This window comes from Chroicocephalus ridibundus, chromosome 3, assembly GCF_963924245.1.
Source record: "Chroicocephalus ridibundus chromosome 3, bChrRid1.1, whole genome shotgun sequence".
NCBI lineage: Eukaryota > Metazoa > Chordata > Aves > Charadriiformes > Laridae > Chroicocephalus > Chroicocephalus ridibundus.
In genome coordinates this window covers 31682426-31705439 of record NC_086286.1, presented here as the reverse complement: position 1 = coordinate 31705439, position 23014 = coordinate 31682426, and the positions used below count along the sequence as shown (strand labels likewise).

Here is a 23014-nt window from a genome sequence, read left to right as displayed (position 1 = left end):
AGCTCACACCATCACCAAAGCAGCAGTAATGGCTGCAGAAGAAGCTAACTCATGAGCTGCCAAAGCGCTGAAGTAGGAAACAGGAGTTATGATGCCTGAGTACAGACCAATATGACCTTCAGCATGTCCCTGCAACGTGGCCAAGAACCAGGTTGCACTCTCATACCATAAATAATCCAGCATCCACCCCCAACGGCAAATTTTCGGGAACGCTGCAAAGGACTGGATTTCCTCCAGTTCTCCAGGAGGACAGAGGAAGACCCAGCATATTGCCCCGCTGACCCTTCAGGTCACATCAATTTTCCAGCTCCCAGAAAAACAGCAAGAAATGCAGTTATGCTGACTTTCTTCCCACTGACCACTGTTATGTCCCATAATCCATCACCCTACACTAAAACAACCAAGTTCACTGGTTTTATATCAAACTATGGCTACTGTGGAAAAGATACAGGATTCAATCTCCACTGGTAATACAGGATATTGGACAAGTGCACTCAATTTAGCTTTTACCTTTCTATCAGACTTAGGAAATTGCACTCAGCCATATGAGAATGCTACCGAGAATGCAACATGAAGGACTCTGGGGGGGAAAGGGACGATTCAGGTTTTAATTCTGCCTCCTTGTGGTTATTTCACTATGATCACCTCACAATTTTCTGTGGGATGCCTCCTTTCATCAGTAAGTATTTACACAAAGGGCAGTATAAAGATTACAGAAAAAAAGCATGGCTTTTCGCTTGGCTTTGCAGCCTCTTTAAGAACAGCTTTTAAAAAAACATATCAGGCATACATATTTATATGACAACCTTTATACTAATACATAGATGAGAGATTTTACTGTGTGTATACCTGGAGTGTCTTTTGCAAGTAAGTATACGCCTGTTTTGTCCAGCCTGGAGACTGCTAGGAAGCCGTAAGAGCAGAAAGCACCCTCCATTAGCCGGGCCCATTAGTTCAGGCTAAGTGCTGCACTAGCTGTGGCTATGCAGCCTTGGGCCAGCACAGAGCATAGATGGATCTTTTGCTTGCAAAATAGCACATACCCGTACCTTGCGCTGCAGAATTTTTAAGCCCGAGCTTGAGAAAGCATTCTATTCAGGGCAATACTGGAACAGACTGACACTTAAGTCCTTCTGAAACCAGGGTGGTAATCTGTATTTAAACTTAGTCCTATGCTTTAATCTGCTTTTTTACTATTTTGCTGTGCTGAATAGAGATAAACGTAAGCATGTGCTTTCCTGAGTGGAGCTTGGAAAACATTAACATGCAGCAGTTCAGACAATGATTTATCACTGTCAAGTCTAGCCCTTATCAAAGAACAGTAACACAAAGAACAAACATTCCATGTGGGGCATGAAAAGCTATTTCACTTTGTAACTACATTAGAAAGTAAATCCTACATATGTAAGAGAGGAAAAAAAGCCTCATATGATTAGACTAATTTTATTGAAATTTATATAAATTAGGGAGTTTCAAATTTTACATATTTAACTTGAATTTACAATTGGTTGGTTCTTTTGAACTGAACTCCGAATAATTGCATAAATGCCTTTTTAAAGGTTTAGAGAAACGTCAGTCTTAATCTTTTGCAGCAGGGGTCACTATAAACAAATCTAAAAAAGTCTGCCAGCATAGAATACATATGCTAGGACAGTAAAATTACTGATTACAGATAAGAAACGGTGTGACTGTAGGTAAGCATGAGAAAAAAAATCCAAAAATTTGTATATAGGTAATTTCTTTAAAATCAGTTGTACAGGCTTAGCCCATCCTTACAAGAACACTGACCTAATTTCAAACTATTAATAGAAGAGAAATAAAGTTGACTCCATGATATGTACTTAGACATAGGAATTATAATGCAGTGCATCAAAGGAGTCAGATGACACAGGCAGTATTTTTATATTCTGCACAAAGTTTCACTGCAAGTATTACAAAATATAATCAGACCAAGTATTTAAATTTTTATTTTAAAGCTATTTATAGTCACAATCTTTTGTCCTTAGTTATACAGTGCACCGAGGTCCTATATTTAAAGGTTGTTTTCACATTGGCATAAGAGCAGCATCTAATCTCAAACATAAAAAATCAGAACCTTACCTATTACAAATGATGATGTTTCAGTTGAAAAACTGTCTGAGGTTCTAACATGATTTCATATGTATTACATTAGCTGGTTAAATTACAACAGCTCCATCTTCGCAATGGATATTTCCCCAGTATTAAACTAAACTACCCTTTGCTCAGCTCTTACTAGGACAAAATTCCAAGTGAATCATCTCCAAGCCTGCAAACACTTACACACTTGATTACCTTTAAATATGTGAACAGTCCTATTGAGGTCTGTGAGTCAGATCCTCAACTTGTGTAAATCGCTGGCCCTACTTAAATCAACAGAGCTGTGACAGTTTATATCAGCTGAAGATCTGGCACCAGAGATACAACCCCATGCATAAAGACAAGTATGTCCATAAGTCTCTCTCTGGGCCCCTGAAAGCTATAGAGGTCAGGTAAACTTCACAGAAAGGGAGACTGCATTGAACATTATTGTGTTTAAAGTCATTCCAGACCGTTAAACACACATTTATTATAAAGTCAAGATGAAAAATTATGAATTATTTAAGTTTATTACACCTTAGTTACATTTAAGATGTTGCTGTTCCAAGGCTGGAGGACAGCTGGCTGGTAGTTATGACCACAAGTTACAAATATTTATGATACAAAGCAGAAGACCTTTTAGGGTAATGGAAGCTCGAAAGGCGGCTTTAATGTAAGAGCCTACTTGCTCCACTCTTCTAGTGACAGCTCCAGAAACCAGCACCCATTAAACTTTACATATGAGATGGACTTCACAGGATCCTTGCTGAAAGTTACTTTAGGAGATGTAGATGAAAAAGGAATAGTTGCAAAGATTGCAGCAAAGCATAACTTTATATGAAACTTGGCAACTGACACTTGGACACTTTTTTCCAGCACTAGAGTGCAAATGTTTATAGTTGTAAGGAAAAATAATGCAAGTAAAGGTAAGTAAAGGAACACAAACACCCTATGTCTATTTGGATCTATATGCTCTTATCTACTCAGTGGGCTGAGAGAAAAGGCATGTATTTATTTGTGTCTTCTGCCTTTGATACAGTACCTCAGCTTCACACAATGGTGACTGCTGCTTCCCAGCACCCCTGTGAAAAATAACTAACCCCAATTTACAGTGGATTTTTTTTTTGGCTAGCAGAAACACCTTTCAAACCTCTGTCAGACAAGAACTGAACCTAGACATTTTGCATCTCTGCTCTTGGTCCTTAGCTTCAGCAAAAGGCGGCTGATCCTTCTGCACTGCAGCAGATGCAGGGACACTGGCCCAAAGCTCTCACCCCATGCAACATGAGTAGGACAGCTGATAACCACCAACACGAGAGGAAGGGGGGAGCCAAGAACCTCCAATACAAGGGGGACAGATGGGAACCACCAACATGAGAGGAAGAGGACAGCCTTGAGAACCACCAACACAAGGGGAAGGACAGCCTTGAGAACCACCAACACAAGGGGAAGGGGGGAGCCTTGAGAACCACTAACGCGAGGGGAAAGGGAGAGCCTTGAGAACCACAAACATGAGCAGAACATACGAGAACCACTGACGGAAGGGGAAGGGGACAACCTTGAGAACCTCCAACATGAGGAGAAGGGGACAACCTTGAGAACCACTAACACAAGGGGAAGAGGAAAGCCAAGATCCTCCAACACGAGGGGAAGGGGACAGCCTTGAAAACCACTAGTACGAGTGGGACATCCAAGAACCACCGACTCAGGGGGAAAGGGACAGCTGATCACCACCACCAAACACCGCCACTGCGTTGCACCTGAGGCACCTCCAGGCCGCGCTGGGCCCTGGCGTGCGGTGCCGCGGCCTACGGCCCTCCCCGGGGCAGCCGGCACCCGACCTCCGCTCGAAGAGGCGGGAAACGGGGAGAACTGGCTCGACCAGACCCCTTGCCCAGGTCCGCCGAGGCGCGGGGAGCGACACCCGCACGGGTTTCTACAGCGGCACAAGCCTCGGCCCCGCGCGCACAACCACCGGCTTCCCGCCGCCGGGCCGGGCCGGGCCGCTCCCTTCCCCTCAGGGCCCAGGCCCGGGCCCGCGCCACGGCCTCCCCGGCGCCCAGCGCCACCTGGCGGAGGCAGCGTCGGCCCCGCCGCCCCGGGGGCTGCCCGGCCCCTCCCGGGAGCCCCGTCGCCGCGGTCCGGCGGGGGAGTGGGCGGTGCCACCACGGATCCCGCCGCCCCCTCCCTCCCCTCCGGTGCCCGCTTCCTGCGGCGCGGCGCGGCGGCCGCTTCCTGCTCCTCCCCGCGGCGTGTCGGGCGGGCGGCTCCGCCATGGCCGCCCTGGCGGCCCTTTCAAACGCGGCAGCCGGTGGCAGAGGGTAACATCGGGGGAAGCCTCCCGCCCCTCGCCGGGCCCGGGCCGAGGGCGCGGGTGAGGCGCGGCGGGCAGCGGCCTGCGGGGCCGCGCTGGCCCCGGCGGCCTCCGCGCCGGCGAGCGGGGGGTTTCCTGTTGTCTCGGTTGTTGAGGTGGAAGCGAGCCGTTTTCTTCCTGGGCCTCCGTTACTGCTCCCTGCCTCTCCCCCGGCGCGGGGGGGAAAGGGCTGCTCGGGGCTCCCCTCGCCCTGAAGCGGTGCCCGGGTCCCGCTGTGCGGGAGCCGCGGGGGGGGTGGGGGCGGGCGAGCGGGACCGGTGGTGCGGGCGGCAGCGCCCTGGGGGGGCGCGTGTGGGGCGCCCGGGCTCCACTGGGACGTGTCCCGTGTCCCTGCTTCCCTAGAGGGCAGGAAGGGGCTTGTGGGGGGACTTGTTCCCATGGGAATTGATGCCTTTCCCAGGAGAGGGGGGTGAAATTTAGCTCAATTAGCCCTTCCTCTCGAATGCTGTCAACACACCTGAGGATAGCAGGGTGTTGTCTGGGGAAGGATAGGGCTTTGAAGTATGTTCTAAGGTCAGTCGCATTTCTGGGCTGAAAAGCAGTGATTTGGATGGTAGCGAGTCACCAAGCAATAAACAGTGCTTTGCTGTCAACTCCCCTTGTGCCTGCAAGACTCTGAAATGACTGTTTTTGGTGTGATAAACTCTGCTGTGGCTGTCGCCATGCAGAACATGCACATCTTCTGTATCCTTCAGGAGCGAAAGCATCCCACTAAATTAAGCTGGATGGGAGAGTTACCTTATAGCTAGTTTACTGGGTTGGAGGAAAAGCATCACTGCACATGATGTAGTAGTCTGTTACTGAATCAGAAGCTGTAGCCTCCTGGTTCGGATAATAATGTCTGTTTTCATAGGTGGTTTGAGTGGTTTAAAAAAATCGCATGGAAAGTGTTTGTTCCCTTGCCTTCTTGTGCACCCCTCTTCTGATTCATTGGGAAGCTGCTGCATATCGCGGGTTGTTCCTTTTCCTCAGTGGGACCACTAGTTAGAGGAAGAGGCTTGGAGGAGAGCGTGCTTTCTAAGGGTGGTTTGCCTTTTTGCTGGTACTCCTACTAGTCTGATACCTTTTCCTTTCTGATTAGTATTGGGAACTGTTTTGCTATGTGTGCATACCCAATACGTCTCTCCCTCTTCTTTCTGTCTGTAATTTTCCAGTTAGTACTGGAGTCTCCTGATCTGTGTCTGACTCCTTTCTCAGGCAGTCCTGACGGCCTTTGTGCAGGAAAAGTCCTTGGAAATCTACTGCACCAGCTTCTCTGAGCAAAAGTGTCTGGGAGTTCTTCAAGGTTTTAACCTCAAGAGGATTAGAGTAAGTTGGATTTATATTTTGAAGTAAAACTTAGTTGTTACAGGTGATAAAAACCTTCTGGAGTGATAGAACAATTTCCATGCAAGTCCCTACCATCAGTCCGTGTAGCATTTTTTTCCTCTTTGCTGCTGACAGTATGCTCACACTTTGATTTCTTTTTAGGATGTTATTCTAGTATGCAATGGAGGTGTCTTAAAATGACAAGCAAAATCATATAATTATTGAAGTGGGCCGTTCTGCTGCTACTAATAATGGTCTGAAATTCACTTGTGGGATTTGTAGTGCTTTTTGTGTCCTGCCCCACATGCTTGGTGTTATAATAAACTGTCATTTGTCTAGTACTGTGTGCTAAAATGCAAAATTCTATTGTACTTGCTGGTTTTTTTCATGCTAGAGAAGCAGAAGCTGAAAAGCAAAGTTTGAGGAGTTTCCTGCATGGACAGAGCTCCTTCTGGAAGGAACACCGTGCTTTAGATTAACTGGAAAAGGGCTTTAGAAGTTTCTGTGTTGTTTCCTGCTGGACAGGGTTGGTTTTGCAGTTACTGAAATTAAGTTAATTTCCAAGTAAATGTGTGGTAGTGTGGTTGTTTGGTTCTGTGTTGTTTGTTTGTTTTTTTTTTAAATCCTGCACTTTCAGGTAGAAGAATTTATTCGATTGAGTTGTAAGGTGCAGTAGACTTTGTTGATATTCAGATGTGTATTTCTCTAGTTATGAGGGATTTATGTGACTTTATGTAGTAAGGTAAAATTTAAATTTGCCATAAGGGCATTAATTTGAACATACTGTGGAAGTATAACCTTTTCTATAAGTTTCAACTGTTAAATACAATTTTTTTTTTTCCTAAAGCGCCCTGTAGAACATGTGATAGTCTATTAGGATTACTGGAGCAATTTCTGACCCTGAAATTTCTCACTCTACTGGTGGAGCTACAAAACATAGCCTTGTGCTAGTGGGATTTTTTGAGGGTTTGGGGGGTATGGTGGGGAGCAGGTAGGGTTTTTCGGTCTCATTACTTTAAAACTATTATGAAACTTTTCTTCCTGTAAGTATTTACTTATGCTGCCTGGATTCACACATGATGAAATTTACATTTAATGGGTTATATCTTTGCATGAATACGGAGGTTGAAGAGAGTATCAGTCTGTAAATGAGATTTGGATTGCTTTTTTAACATAAGGCCTTTAAAGCCTCTGTCTACTTATATTCTACATGCCACCTAGAACTCTTATTTTGAGAGAGAGACCAGAGGAATGATTACCTCCTTGCTGTGTGTTTTGTGTGTACCCATATTAAGATTCTGTGAAGCATATACTTCTGTGAAGTACATGCTAAGAGCTACCCTACCACTCTTCTTTATTCCTGGTGCGGCCCAACACTGAGCTACACAAGCCTTATTTTAATGAGTAGCTGACAGGGAAGGATAGCTTGAGTGCATTGTGGAGCTCTGCATTGGATGCAGAGAATAGAAATGGTGAGAGCGAAAGAACTGGCAATAAAACTGATGCCAGACTATTTGAAGAGTAGACCCGGGAGACATATTTATCTACAATACCAATGAGTTAAATAGCTTCAACTGTTCTACACTGGCCAGCGTGTAGAGCTGGCTTTACAAAGTCCTCTTTCTTTTTTAAGCGGAAGTACTTTTGAAGAACGTGCTGTAACTGGTTTGGGGTTTGTGGTAAAGCAAGGCTTTAGTGATTACTGAGAATGTGAAGTCAAGAGGATTCAGGTATTTCAAGCAATGATGTTTCATGCTGCATGCTGTCATTTGGGAGATGGACAAGCAGAAGAGTTTTAATTCCCTTGAATAGGGGATCTAGGGTCTAGTGTGAAGGTTTCAGCGTATCGCACAGAAACGGAAGATCATACGCAGACGGATCTGAAATGAAACAGGAGTTGGGACCTTAAGTATGTGGGCAAGGCCAAAGCTTCTGGGGCCTAGCTTGTGTTGCCTGACATGGAAGTAAGACACTGTTGGTGAGATGGTTGTTAAGAACTCTTTTTCTCAAAGAAAAAGATACCTTTTTTGTTTTTTTAATTATGGCAAAGTTTCTGACAATGTACATAAAATAATAAAAAATGAGTTAGCAAATGTTACTTGGAAAAAGTTTGTTGGCCTCAGATGTGAGGAGGGCTGTTAGAACAGAGTTTATAGGAGTTCAATATGCCAATTGGCAAGCCAGTGAAATCCTGCACAGGGTGGCTGTGCGTGTCACTGGATACTGCGTGTTTACTTCCTTCATGTGATAAGTACAGCAGATGCCAAGCACTGTGAACACCTGTGATAAGGTACAGCAATACTGAATGCAGACACAGGAAGGGAAAAGAGTTTGCTCTGACCTGACTCTGGTATAAATTGGTTAAATTATCAGCTTTGTAGCTGGCTCTTCTACAGCTATGGGGCTTTTCTGGATTTGGGAAGGGGACACAGGTCTATGCAAGCTACAGTTGCTTTCCTCAGGACAGAAACCAACCCTCTACTTTGAGTATGGTTACCTGGAGGTGACAGAGAAGGAAGAGATAAATGTATTTTTCCCACCGATGCCAATCTATCTGGGAAATATAATAGGAGTTAAGTGGCCAGCTTCAGACTGCCTTGACACCAGCATGCTGTGGATGTGTGTAAATAAAGTTCTTCCAAGCTCCCTCAACACTTGAGGCAGGAGACAGGGGGGACTATATCCTTGTAGAAGCAGAGCATGGAGTAGGTGATAGTGTGTTGGATTGTCTTGTCATGTAGACAAGTGCAGTCAGCATCGTAGGTGCCTCATGTGGAGTGTAACTGTGTTTGCCTGTTTATTGAGTCTTCCAGCTTCACTTCAGGGACTGTCTCTAAGCCTTTTTTTAAAAAAAATAAAAATCTGTAATAGTTATTCATCATCATCAGTGGCATTTAGACTTGTTGCTTTTTCGTCCTCTTCCCTGCCTCCCCCTCCGCAGTGAATCACAGAAGGACTGGTTTTCTTAGTCATTAACTGTAGGTGTTAGCACACCCTAGCGCAGGCAGCTCAGGAGGAAAATTTAGCAGACAGCTGTCTGGCAATTTGGAATCAAATCAGAAGTACTTTTGTGGATTCGAACAAAAACATGATTCTTTGTAAACAAAAAGAATATATGTAGCAACTGCAAAATTCTTTTTCTACAACTATGAAGTATAGATAGCTTGGTGTGTACATTATTAGAAGGGGAGGTGGTTATGACTTGGCCCCACCTCACAGTGAAATACTGGGACACTTTTTACGTTTGTGATATCCTGTGTTTGATATTCATCTCACAGATGCTCTTTTGGTATTGGGCTTTTATTTTGAGCTGTAGAACTCCATTTTGGCTTCTGACCATGGCTTGTCTGTTCATGGAGAGTTACTCTGAAATAAGTTTTGTGCTTTAAATTCACAGCTTACCTTAGTTCAAATTTAAGTGCAGGTACAAAAGCCTTTAGGAACAAAGTTGCCACTCTTCCCAAGAATATTTAGTAGACTAATAATGTAATTAAAGTTGGAGTTTATGTGTCTGAGGCCAGTCCCAACTCATTACATGCTTGTAAGAACTGACACAGTATTGATGAGTGGGACAGAGGACAGAGTCTGTGCTGGTCTTATCTTCTTTGATCTTCTGGATCAAACATGTTTGATACTTCTCACGCTTTCTGAAGAAATGCAACAAACACTTAAAAGATGATCTAATTATTTTTTAAAGTAAAAATCCAAGAAATCAAAAGAAAAAAAAAACCCAAACATTGAAGTGTCCCATAAAGACTTAGCCTTCTTACATATCACTTCCTGTTCTGTTTCATGCTTTCCTATGCCATTTTTATATTTGCTGTATGGTAATTCTACTTCATTCAGTGCATTGTATGAAGACAAGTAGAATCGGAGTGAAGGATGTAGGAGCAAATATGAATCTGTTCATGAAGAATGTGGAAAATGCCTGGTTCCACAAACCAAGAAGCTTGTCTCCTATTCTTATGCTGATACGAAGAGTTAAATCAGTCACCAGTGTTGCATGGCAGGAAGTACAATTAACTTTATAGATTAAGCTTAATTTCTGCTGTAATCTTACTTAATACAAATGCTGGGATCTTTTGAGACCCTGCTCTTGGCCACTTGAGGTGAAATATTAGCAGAAAAAAGACCTTCCAGATGAAGCTTTCCTTGGTCTTTTGGATAAGCCCGAAAACTATCATGGTGATGTGCTGGGTGTCCAAAACTGGCACGGAAGTTTAGAGAGTGGTGTTACATAGGGGGAAGGCTGACCTCAAGTGAGAGAACGTGCCTGTTGGCTTTTTCCTTCTTCCTTGCTATGTATGGTTTAGTGGGTAAGTATGAAGAAGAATGGTTGGAGTGTTTAAAACCTGATCACTCGCTTCTGAGATTGACTGGAATACTAAAAAGACCCCACCTAGTTGGATTAGCTGAAGAAGGATGGCTGATAATGATATTGTAAGCTAAATACCTAGTTTGAGAACAGAGAGAGCAGTGAGACTGAAACATGTGAAAAGTATCCCAGTGCCTGCAAAAAAAATCGATCAGAGATGCCTAATTCTGTAAATCCTGGTGTTGCAAACATCAATAATGGTTTTTGTTTTTCCCATTCACAGATTAAAGTACAATATAAAATGGAAATATTTTCATGCGTCTGAGGTAATGCGAATAAATATACAATTAATTCAGGATTATGATATTGACTGTTCAGCTATAAAGAGCAAAGGAAAACAGAGAAGCAGAGTGGCTGGGTGAAGTTGCAGGTGTCTCAGAACTGACAGTGGAAAGTCACCTGGGAAGCTACTAAGGTGAGTAATACTTTTCACATTCTGTGTTGATTTCTATTTTCCTGTGGCAGACATATTCTAACCATAACGGGATTTCAGTCAGTGGAACAGCACAAAAATGCTGAACTGTTACTGACCATGATGATTGCTACAAGAAGGTGTTTTGCAAGCAAGCTAATAGCTAGTGCTGTTTGATGTAGGCCTCGATTGTCCTCCTTCTGCTGCAGTGCTGAAGATTGTCACTTAAATTCTGGTACTGCTTTACAAGGAAAACTTGCTGGAAGCTATTTATAACAATAGTTATGCTTCCAGTGCTTGAACAGAGGCCAGAATGAAGTGGAATTAAAGGGTGTTTTGCCCTTGAGTTAAATGGCACTTTGCGAAATACTTACGTGTCTGTGCAAACGTGGGACCTTAAGGCTCACATCACAGTGGTAAGGCTGGATGAGAGGTCAAGGTGCAAAACATTGCAGAACAGAACGTGAAGAACGATGAAATTGTACCAGGCTCAGGAGAAAGTGTGCCTTTCCTTTTTACCTTTGGTAATTGTTTTATGCGCTTTCTATATACTAAGGAATAGCTCTTTCAAAATCATTGTTTTTAGTATGCGTGCAAGCAACAGTTTTTGAAGGTGAAATTCTAGATCAAAATGGACAATCTTCTAGTCCTGTTCACATCAAAACCACATGCTCACTTTACTAGATCTTAATTTTATTTTCTGTGCTTCTTAGACACTATATAAGTGACACCCAATAATAGGTCTGAGAACCGGGATGCTTTTTGCTAGGATAGCATTATATGCAAGCCAAACAGTTACCTCCATTTGGAGAGAAAAATAACTTGAGAGGCTATAGTGCTGGTTTTTCTGTTTGCTCAGTTGAAAAGACTGTTGAATGTGTACTGCTGTGGCCTAAATTCTTGGATACTAAGAAATCCAAACTCGCTCTAGAGGAAGCTTTTGTGATTGTTGAAGACATTATGAGGGCACACTTGGCAGTGAGTTAAGTGGATGAATAACAGAATATAACTTCAACTAAATGTTCTGTTTCTCTCTTCTCGCCTGTTTCAGATGTCATCTCTACCAAGGAGGGTGAAATCTGAAGCCAAAACCCATACATCAGAAGATGATGAACTACCTTCATTTCTAAATTCGTAAGATTACTTTTTTCCTCAAGATTTTTTTTTTAAAGGTTTATGCTAAGCACGAGCAATTGCGTAAGAGCAACACTCAGTTTCTGAGAGGCTGATTAAAAAGTTTTAATGCACAAAGTTTGAATTATAAAACACAAATTACCTATGCTGTTTCATGCTCACAGCGAAGATAGCGTGAAACTGAATTGCCAGTTGTCCACACAGAATCAGATGTGTACACATCCCAGTGACCAGCTTTATGAAAGCTTGGTAAATTATTACAGCCATTAGCTGTGCAACTGCATGAAAGGCCTGTATTTGTTGAGCTTGCCTATCTTTCTGTTCATTTTTCCTGTCGCTTCATGTCAGAAAACGCTCAGACTGGCTTGCTTGTGTATTTATTTTTTTTTTATTCTTCTCACAAGCAATACTGTTCATTCACTTGTTTTTCAGGAGCTCTGAATCAGAGGAGGAAGAGGAGGAGTGGGAGCCAAAAGGCAAAATCGCCAAGAGACGTCAGTTGCCAAAGAAAAATGAGGCAAAAACTAAAAAGGTTACTGCTGCACGGTCAGCTGTGGCCAGGAAAAAGGTCAAGAAGGTAGCAATAAAAGAGGAAATGGTGAGTATCTGTAAGCAAGAGGCGTTTAGTTACTGTGGTTGGCAAGTAACATGGGCAGAATTTTTCCAGTTATGGTTTGCTTGGTTGCCTGAGTTTGATCAGCTCATCTGATGCCACTGTTACTGTGAATATTCGGTATGTTTGATAAATGTGTCTTATGTATATAAGTGCCCCAGATCTAAGGGCCCTCCTTTAAAATTTTGTCCAATGATAATGGGACATTCCTGGAGATCTATTCCAACAACAAAAACAAATAAATACCTCGGTTCTTTCTGTAATGAAAACTAAACGCTACTGTCTCTGGTTTCTGTGTTGCACCTTTGGTGTCTTCCACCTTTTCACCAGCTGGGTACAACAACAAAAAGAAGGCCTGTACTTATGTTTGCTTGCACGGCTGTTCAACCCAGTAAGGATTGCACTTTTATTATGATGGATATAAGATGCATTTCTATGAGAAGTTACTTACTTCTGTCAAAGATTAACATCAGAGGTGAGGTCATGACAGAAGCCGGTCCTTGTGGTTTACACTAATGTTTCTGAATGTTTTGACATACGTGGCATATTGAGAAATACATTCTTGGAGTCTGAAGAATATCTCTGGGGAAATTCAGGAAAGAAGGTGTTGCTTGTCCAAGGTTAAACAATATCAAATCTCAGTTCCAGTTCCCGTGCTGCACCTAACACCTCAATAGAAGAGCGCTTACCTGCCTGACAGATCCCTGTTTTGTTGAGATGAGTGGAGGCAAGGGCTGTAGGTCAGTGTCTTCTGAAGAAGAGCCCAATTAAAATCTTTCCAGGATAATTTTATTTGATCTTTTAAATCACATATCCGCTGGGGTATGTTTGTATCTTTTCCTCCATGCAAGATATATTTCAGGTTATTTGATTTCTGGGTTGGGATTTCCCTTGCAGACACGCCGCTTGGGGAAAATGATGTCTGGTATCAGGTCTTCCTAGGTTTTAATTGAAATGTTGAATCAGTTTGTAACAGTCAATGCTTAATATGGTTTCAATGCCTTTTTGTCAGGATGTATCCTTGCCTATTGAAGATAATAGAATGCAACTTCTAAAACCTAAGGAAGATGATGTGGGCACTAAACCAAAACCTTTAAATCAGAAGCTAGAAGTGCCTAAAAAAATGGAAATAAATTCATTCCACGGGAAGAATGCAAAGAGTTTAGAGAGCGATGAAGAACCCTCAACAAGCATTCCTGTAGTAGGAAATCAAGTGAAACATGAGAAATCTGAGGAGGATTTTGCATCTGATGAACCACCTTTCAAAAAGATTAAGTCGACTACATGTCCTGAAGGAAAGCCAGTTAAAAACCTAGGAGGCAACAAAGTAAAAGAAGAATTTGAAATGAACTGGGATATTGTACAGGTATGAGATCTCCTTTTCTGAGATATCAATGAAACCATTTCCTACATAATTAGCTAATTATTAGCACTTAGCACTTTACCATACAATTTCAGTCCTCTTGGCATCAATTGGAGTGTCAGAGAGTCATTGTGCTGTTAAGTAGTCATTTAAACTCAGGTTAAATTGTCATAAGACATGTATAACAGTAAATGTTCTTTGGTAACTGTTAAAACTTCAAACTTTAACATTACTCTGATATCTGTGACTTAGGCAGCCCTTAGTACAAATCTTGCCTGGAGCAGTTTGCACATTTCCTCTCTATCGGCACGTGGGCTTTTTTTTGTGCATATAGGCAGCTGAAACTCTTGCAGGAAGGGGTACTGAAAGATTTGAGATGTCTGTGTGCACAGTTTTGGAATTTAAGATTATAGTTAGTGTGGATCGTTTTGTTGTAGAGACTCATTTGACACCAATTTACAGCACCATCAAGTAGAAGATTGCATTCTTGGAACAACAGTGACATCAAGGGAGATATCATTTTTGTTTTTGTAGGATGTTAACTTTGAAGCTGTTTAGATGAAGAGAGTTTTAGGATAGTTCCTGTTTGGGGAGGCTGTGATGGTTATGGAAAATTTTAATACGAACAGAATGGGAATAGATTGCATACATCCTTTTCATCCTCCTTAGTACTGCCTTCTTAAGAAAAGTGTAAAATTTTGTTCTTGAGTCTTCCAAAATATTCCTGGAAATGCAGGTGGAGAACTTGATCTTTAAGTATTGCTCTAAAAGCAGTGAATATGATTGTGCAGGAGTTGTTGTGTTTTTAGGCTTCAGAATAAAACATTTGAAAGGCTTTTACATCCTCTCTATGAGAATAACTGTATCAAAGTACAAACAAATTGCATTAGTTAAAATGTTACTAAGCTAAGGTACTTATAGTTTGTCCTCCATTCCATATGGATACGCTATATCTTTAGAAAGCCCAATTTGTACAAAATCATGTTTTAACTTTGTGAGGCTTGGCTCATCTTGAAACCTTTTGTAGTATGATGATAGTTTCCAATTATTGTGGAGTGGGATTTGGATCAGGTCTGGGTTTGTTTTGTTTAACCATGAGGTATGTCAGTGTTGGTTTTTAAAAAAAAAAAAAAGTTCTGAGTTTTCTGAGTTGCCATCTGCATTTTGTTGTCTTTCTGATTTTACTTTTTTAGATGATTGGTTTTTTTAACTCTTCTCAAGAGACACTCCTCCTGCATTTTTTTTTCTGTAGTTACAAGTTTCTGGAAACGTGGGTTGCTGCCTGTCTTTCTGAAGTAGTGAGAGTGGTGGCTGGATGCATGGGAAGGCTGGCATCCTGTCTTAGGGAAGATGGTAGTCCCTGCTGGCCGGCATAATATTCTGCGGATGGTTTTGAACTTTGAGCGAGAGGCTGTTTAAAGCAATCTATCACCTTAAAACTTTTTCGAGTTGTGGTTTTTTTGGTTTTTTTTTTCTTATGACAGGCATTATCAGAAATAACAAATGTTGAACCATGGGTATGTGCAAACTTAATTCGCCTCTTTCAAGAAGAAAATACAATTCCTTTTATTGCTCGGTATCGAAAAGAGCTCATCAATAATCTGGAGGCGGATGCCTTGCGAGAAGTACAGCAAACATTGGAAGAGCTACGGTAAGTAAATTAATGCAGGGGAGGTATCTGGGAGGGAGGTAAGTAACAGCCGGCTGCTGCTTCTGTCTCCCTTGCTTTGGTACTTTGTACAAGCTACAATTATAAAGGAAAGAAGAAAGTTTAAAACTGAGGTCATTATGCTTGATACCTGTCTTTCTCTTTTTTTTTTTTTTTTTTTTTTTTTTTTTTTTACTGTAAGTAACAAGAAATCTAGCATTCTTAATTGCCAAAGAAAAATTAGGATCTTAATTTTTAAAACTGCAGAGAAAAAAAACTCTTACTAAAAGAGTAGTTTAGAGGTTCTGGAGATACGTAGCCTGTTAGGTGTAAGCTGCACCCTTAGAAAAAGAATCACTAAGAATCCCTTGGCTTCCTGCTTGGAGCAGAAAAGCCTCTAGTGAAGAGCAGTGCTTGAGGTTGTAGTGTACTAGGAGGGCAGGCTATACTATCCCAGACCATTGCAACAAATACATGATCAGCAAAGTCTGCTGCAGCAGTGGATAAGCCTGTTCTCATTCCTTCTTGCTTTTGGGTGGCTACGTGTTCTTGAGATGGCAAGGGAGGAAACTTGACAGCTGTTGAGTCAACATGGTGTCTTCCTCCTTGTACTCCCCGCTATCCCCTAGCAAGAGATTCTTTCCAAAGAGGGGTCTGAACAAATAATTTAAATCATAACAAAGTACCTTTGCTGCTTGCAGCTGCTCACTGGTATCTTATTGAAGATCTAAGAGTTTAAAATCTGGTACCCTGTACTTGATGCTGCAGAACTATCTTGATACAAATTACAGCTGTAAGTGCTTATCAACATGGATTTAATTTAAAGCCTTTTTATTTGGCTTCCAGGCCAGTAATCTTGTAAAAATGTATATAGCGGTAATTAGTATCAGTATTGTTATTTCTTAAAGCTACCACAAGATATTTTGGTACAGTTTTGAACTAATTGGAGAAAGAGAGTAATAGAAACTCTTTTGGATTATCAGACTTTGTTTCTGGATTAGCATGAGATATAGTCTTCAGGGGTTTCAAAGAGCTTCAGTATTGTAATAAACAAGGTCACAATCGATAGCCTTTTTAATCCACTGTGAAATGTGACTGTTAATATCAATCTCTTGCTTTTTAGTACTGTTGCAAAGAAGACTCATACAATGATACAGAAGTTGAAGAAAGAAGGGAAATTATCTGGATGTCTTTTAACAGCATTATTAAATTGCAGAACTTTGGAAGAATTAGACCATGTGGTCAGTACACTTGTCTTTCAGATCATCTTTAGTTTAAATGTTATCTTGTTGTAACTAAATAGTGCATAATGCAAAGTTCATAGCATGACAGAAGTATTTCCTTGCCTTTTAATAACTGTGGGTTTTGTTTGTTTGTTTTAAGTCTGCACCTTATAAAACTGGGAGTAAAGGCACCAAAGCCCAGAGGGCGAAGCAGCTGGGATTAGAACCTGCTGCTCTCTCCCTCCTGCAGAGTCCTATGGAACTCAATCTCTTTTCTTACATTAGACCCAATACCAAAGGTAAGTGCTCTGCTTCTATGAGCAGTAATGCCCTAAATGTCTGAAAATGTTTTAAAAGGGTAATCACTTTAATTGTTCTGACGTTGATGGAAGTTACACAATTATTGTGAATTGAACAGTTCTTTTAGCAAAGTGTGGTAAGAGTTTACATTTAATGCAGTGGCTCTCCAAACTTTCTTGTCTTTTTGTATTGTAAATAGTAATAATTCTGGTATAGGAGAGAGAAGTCTGGAGACGTTATAGTTGACGTCTGATTTACTGGTAAGAGAGAGGGAACTGTGCTGCACGCCTGAGACCTTGCCATGGTTCTATTCAAATTATTTACTGAAGATTCAACGCTGATTGTACAAGGGGGCTTATGCTTATACTCTTTATTGTCACCCATCAAAGCATAGCTTAATATAAACTGGCCTTGGTGATTGGGAGTGAGAATTTTTGTTATTGAATGACAGCAGGGGTTGGAGAAGATGTAATTTCTGAAATTTGAGCACAATCTTTGATGATATGATTGTCACATATAGACTGCAAAATTCTGTGTGTTTGTGAATGCAGTTATGGCTGAATCTGTAGGGGGCAATCTCTGACAATAAAATACAAAGATTGCTGCAACCTGCTCTATGGTGTTAAAATAGAGACATGCTTTTATTCTTCCCTGCCCCAACACTTACATTTTGAATTTTAACATAAAGGTACTGAACCTCCTTAGTGAGGCTGACCCTTACTCTTCCCACTTCAGTTGTTCTTTTACTTTATTTAAATAGTGTTCATAAAATTATCTTAACTTTGCACTGAAAATCAGTTACCAAATATTCTGATTGTTTAATTACTGCATTTTAGCGTACTTCATACAGCAGTATATTGCAACCACATATCTGACTATTCTGGCAGAGTCTAAAGAGCCAAAAGAAAATCTTCATGGTGAAAGTTCAAATAAATTATTTAGGGTGCATTCAGAAGGAAGCGCTGTTTGTTGCAGCGTAAACACTTCAGTTTTTGAAAATCAGTACACCTATTTTCAATTTTGTGCTAAAAATAGTGTTGCTTATGTTTATATAACGGTTTTCATTTGAAAGGCACATCAGAAATTACATAAATCTATGAACTGGGTTACTTCTATTAACTTGGGAGCCAGTTTGACAACCTATATACAGCTTGAGATCAGAGTAAATTTTTTTAAAGTGGTGAGCCATTTGCCATACAGAGAAGTTTTTCAGCGAATCTTAATATTCAGTTCTTCTAAATTCTTGGTGTTTTTAAACCTGCACTAAAAATAAACTGAAATACAAACAGCAGTTCGTGTTTCAAAGCCAGATATTTGAAAGTTAAGGAAGCAGGCTCACCAGAAAACTTTGCTCTTCCTTTTAGTTGTATGCATGGTCAAATATTTCTCTAATTACACAAATATGTGCTCTTTTTGCAATTGACAGAGTAAAATACCCATGTGAGCAGTGCTTGTTTAATGGGAATGTTTTGATTATTTCTTTAATCCTCAACAGTTTTTTCATATTTTATCTCATTCAAATTCTCTGCTAGACTTAAAATAACGTTGCCACGTACACTTCTGGGACTTGAGTGTCACTTCAATGTAATGCATGTCTTAATTCTTTTAGCTTTGTATTCTGACATGGCATTTACTATTGCCATAAGAAACACAACTCATAGATGTAAGGATCCAAATTCCACAACTTCTGATCAGTTCAGGCATTTAATAACAGATCCTTATTCTTAGTTTTTTTTAATTTTTCTGTCTTGCAGGTAAGTTTAGCTTCTCCTTCTTAAAAAAAGCAGCAAGATTAATTTTTCATAGAGTGTAACTCTATAGCCCAATCAGAAGCAGGATTCTGGATTCAATACAAATATTAGTTATTGCGGCTATGCAGTTTTAAAAAAATGGTGTTGTTAAAGCTCTTTCAAGATATTGCTATCCCATCAGACAGAAGAGTGATAAATAATGTGTATTAAAGGAGACAGTTAATGCTGCATCTGCCAACTCTGGAATTCTTGCTTTTTGCTCTGAAGCATTTGTTACTGACTGTTGCTAGAAACAGGGTTAGATATTTTGATTTAAAATACAAGATGTCAGTTTCATTTCATTACCTTCTGGTTCTGGTCCAATTCAACTGCTGTGCTAAGGAGAATACTGTGCCACCTCTTCTGGTCTTTTGAAGTGAGGGATGGTTCTGCACGCTGGAAAGCTGAATGATCCTGTTATCAGCTCTCTAGAATACTTTGCATATGGAGACATTTTATAACTTAACTGTTCGAACAGTGTTTCGTGGGAGAGGATGAGGGTACCTTCACCTCAGAAGCGTCACTGAGCAAACTCCTGCTACAAACCAGTGGAAATATAAAACTATTACACAGAGAAAAGACAGGATTGCCTGCAGAGATTTTAGGCAGTTTCCACATCAGTAGCAAAATGTGTAGACTTTTGCTGCAATTGCTTATTTTATTATAGTCCCAAAAATTATAGTTAAATATCCAATTTTACTATTGTAAATAATTAATTTGCATCATAAATGTCAAGATCAGTTAGCACCAAAGTAAAAAAAAAAATAATTATTTTTCTCTCATTTTAATGACATTTTGATTTACGAGACTGTATTGGTCACTTCAGGCTCAGAAAAAATACCATGGTTTCAAATATTTTGGAAAGGAGGCTTAGTTAATAAAAAAATAATCTAATGAATTAGGATTCTTCATTGAAACCTCTGCAAATTGGTCTTATATCTGGCATCAGTTTTCTTTCAGCTTGTATATCTTTTCTTAGTGCTTGTGCAATTGTGTAAAGTAATTTTTCATATTAGTTTTTTCTATAATTGTTGTTTTTTCTTCTAAGGACTTTCAACTATCCAGGAAGTAGAGGCTGGAGTACAGCATATTTTAGCTGACATCTTTGCTAAAGATAAAGATACACTGGATTTTATCAGGAAATTGTAAGTTTGACTTTTACTTTCTAAACTTTCCTGATTACACAGTAAGATTCAGTCTCCTAGTGTGCAGATAGATAACTAACTTTTTTTTAACGATGTGAAAACAGTGTTACTGTGAGATTGACTTAGGTTCATTCTTTCAATTGTGCTGGAGGTACATTATTTAGCCTTTCTGCCTGTCTGGCTATCAGTGGAAGAGAGATCTGCTGTGAGCATGGCAGGATACTGTGACTCCCAAAGACTGAAAAATTCTCTGTGGCTCTGTTCCATATAGAGCCGACCTCCCTTGCAGTAAGTGGTCTATAAGGGAAAGCTTTCTCTCCTTGCACTTCCTTCCAGCTAAAACTTTTCAGAGGTTCATCTGCTTAAGCTATTGCTCCAATATTTACTGCTTGACACCAGTCAGTGTAATTAGTGTGCAGTGATGGTTGATTTTGGCATTGGTAGTGAATAAGGCAAACTAATATGACTGTTCGTAAAGGAGGAGCTATTGATCCTTTGATTGTGTTAGCTGAATCTAAGTTTTCTTACATTACATGATGACTTCAAGGTTGTCATGTCTGAGTGGTCGGTGTGGCAGAGTAATAGTTGCTTGTTTGTTGTTGGTCCCCCCCCCCGCCACCATGTGTACCATCTGGGACAGAGAACAGGGTTATCAAAGAACAGGAGCTGCTTAGGAGCATGTAGTGTTGGTTTGAATTGGCTCAGTTCTCTTTAGTTGACCCCTGTTTGCCATTTATTGTAACGGCCAATTTCATCAAGAGCACAGCAATGTGATCGTTTTGATGAAAGGGTTGTTTTGTAAAGGATGTGCTGTTACTACCAGACTATCACTTTAATTCTTTTGACCACTAGAAGCTCCTTAATTGGATATGTAGTGCTCTACAGATGTATCCTGTTTATCCTCAGCTGTGTTGTATGTATAATAATCATGAGGAGCATTCAGGAAGCTGTCTACTTGGGATCCCTGTTACTCCTAAAACTAATGAAAACTTTTATGGGTGTTAAGTACTCAAAGCAAGAAATCAGTTCTGAGGCTGGCTAGATTCAAAAGAGATGTTGCATTTGTATAAAATAGATAACTACTATAATTTTTTTGCAACTTCCCAAAATTTGTTGTGTGATGTTGAACCAATAACTGACCAAACTGAAGTGCAGATGGTGCCTTTTGAATATCCATTCCCTTCGGGAGAAGGACTGTGTTCAGCTTTTCCTGAGGTCTGCTTGAATGTCTTCTCTTGGTATGTTCCAGTCAGTATATATTATGTCAGTCTCAGCATTGAGATGTGTAATACAGTTTTGCAGGTAACTAGAGTTAACATAACTTGTAAGTGGGCAGACTGCAAACTTCATTTTTATTTAATACAAACACTAACAACTTGTTACAAGTTTCATGCTAAAATACCTTATTGATTTGTTTATTTTATTCAGATGTCAGCAAAGGTATGTTTGTATCCAGTCAACCTTGGCAAAAGTGTCGTCCAAAAGTGGAAATGAAAAAGATATTGATAAATTCCAACTGTACCATGAGTTTTCTTGTAATATAAAGAACATTCAGCATCATCAGGTATACCTACAAATTTGTATTTTTTTCTTAGAATTTTAACTACGGCAAAGATGGTTTGCTTTTGATTTTGTTGCTTAAAACTGTTTCTAAAGATACTTGACTTTGCTTTTCAGTTATCAAAGGGAAAAGAGACTTTCAACTTCTTGAAATGCAGGACTAAGCTGTTAATCTCTGTTTTAAGGAACTGAGCAGAGGACTGCTTATTAAGTGTGTCTGTCTAATCAATTCTTATTAAACAGATATTTATAATGATTTATGTATTGGAGATTTCAATACTGGTGTGACTTATTTTCAGTATATGTCACACCCTCCCTCCGTTCCCCCAGTGACAAGTGCATTGCAAGTGTTATCAGGAGTGAGATTAAGGCTAAACGATAATTTATCGTCTGCAGGGGTGAGACTGGGGTAGTGGTGGTGTAGTAATGGCAGCTGCTTGGTTGGAATGTAAGTATTTGAAACAAACTTGGATAAACTTTGTTTCCTTTGTATGTTTGCTGCAGACCTGAGTCAGTGCTCTGAGCCATTTGACACTAAATCTGTGAGGTGAAACTGGTGAGAAGTATCAAGGAAGGATTCAGAAAATTGAAATCAAAGGTGTCCTACAAGAGCAGCTCTTGTCAGCAGCAACTTCATGTAAAAGATGAACAATCAAAATAGAAAGGCTCAGGAGAACATCCCACGCATTACCCCAAAAATGGGTTTGTTTTGCAAGTCCTCAGTATTCCCTTCTGTGAAGCATCTTTGGTTTCCCAAAGCCCCAGGCTTAGACCTATATGACTAGAAAAAGAAATGAGGGCCAAAGCAAACTTACTAGCTGATGAGAAGCTGATGACTTGATAGCTAGGCTGCCCTGTTATTGAATTTCAAAGGTTGAAATATGATGCACTCAATGCAACTGTCAAGACCTTTGTCCTGTTTCATTATTAATCACCAAGTGAATTGTCTCTTATTTTGATCACAATTACCTACCTTTAAAAAAAAAAAAACAAACCAAAAAAAACAACCAAAAAACCCCCCAAACCAGAACAAAATAACACACAAAAAAGACCCTCCTTGCTACTTCAAACGAGAAATGTCCTTTTCTTTTAGAAAGCTGCCTTATTTTACAGCAGAATGCTTTTCCTTTTATATCTGTGATATGCTCTCATTTTCTCTCTGCTCCCTATTTTAAAACAACGTGATGTTTTGAATTAATAAAGGCTTTTGTTGCATGTGTTGAAATGAATTTATTACAAAAAATATTTCACAACATCTATGGGCTAATTTTAAACTCTCACCTCCAACTCCCTATATGGATGGTGTTAGGTGAAAGACTAAATTACTACAGATGATTTTAATAGACAGGCCTTCTGTAGGTGTTTGAAGAGGTACCTGTAACTGTTCTCTTTGTACTTGGTATGAACATTTACTGTATTTTTATCAGCAATTATTTGGTGAAATCTTGCTTCTAGAGAGTCTGGAAAAGTCAATAGAGCAATCTGAGACTACTGTGGTGACATATCACAAAGATTTGTAGATTCATCTGAAGATTGTTTTGCTGTATGGATTTTTTGTTTGGGTGCTTTACTGTTGAATGAATACTTTGGCTGTCAAACATTGTATAGTTTTTCCTGCACTGAGGTTGGTGAATACTGAGATATACTGAGTACTGGGTGTACAGGTGTTTTC

General features: G+C 40.3%; 1 protein-coding gene across 5 annotated transcripts in view; it reads left to right on the top strand.

Moving 5' to 3' along the window:
• The first annotated feature begins 4286 nt into the window (after positions 1-4286).
• Positions 4287-23014, top strand: part of SRBD1 (S1 RNA binding domain 1) — a 132741-nt gene continuing 114013 nt past the window's right edge. The window contains exons 1-11 of one of the 5 annotated variants that reach the window (XM_063328628.1): positions 4287-4418; positions 5669-5779; positions 10378-10569; positions 11618-11700; positions 12133-12298; positions 13326-13679; positions 15161-15327; positions 16448-16565; positions 16708-16846; positions 19686-19782; positions 21211-21346. In XM_063328628.1, the coding sequence (XP_063184698.1) occupies positions 11618-11700; positions 12133-12298; positions 13326-13679; positions 15161-15327; positions 16448-16565; positions 16708-16846; positions 19686-19782; positions 21211-21346 (1260 nt within the window). In that variant the 5' untranslated portion in view covers positions 4287-4418; positions 5669-5779; positions 10378-10569. Of the gene's footprint in view, positions 4472-4929; positions 5780-10377; positions 10570-11617; positions 11701-12132; positions 12299-13325; positions 13680-15160; positions 15328-16447; positions 16566-16707; positions 16847-19685; positions 19783-21210; positions 21347-23014 lie in introns of those variants that run through there. The other 4 variants (XM_063328629.1, XM_063328630.1, XM_063328631.1 and 1 more) reach the window with 4 other exon arrangements.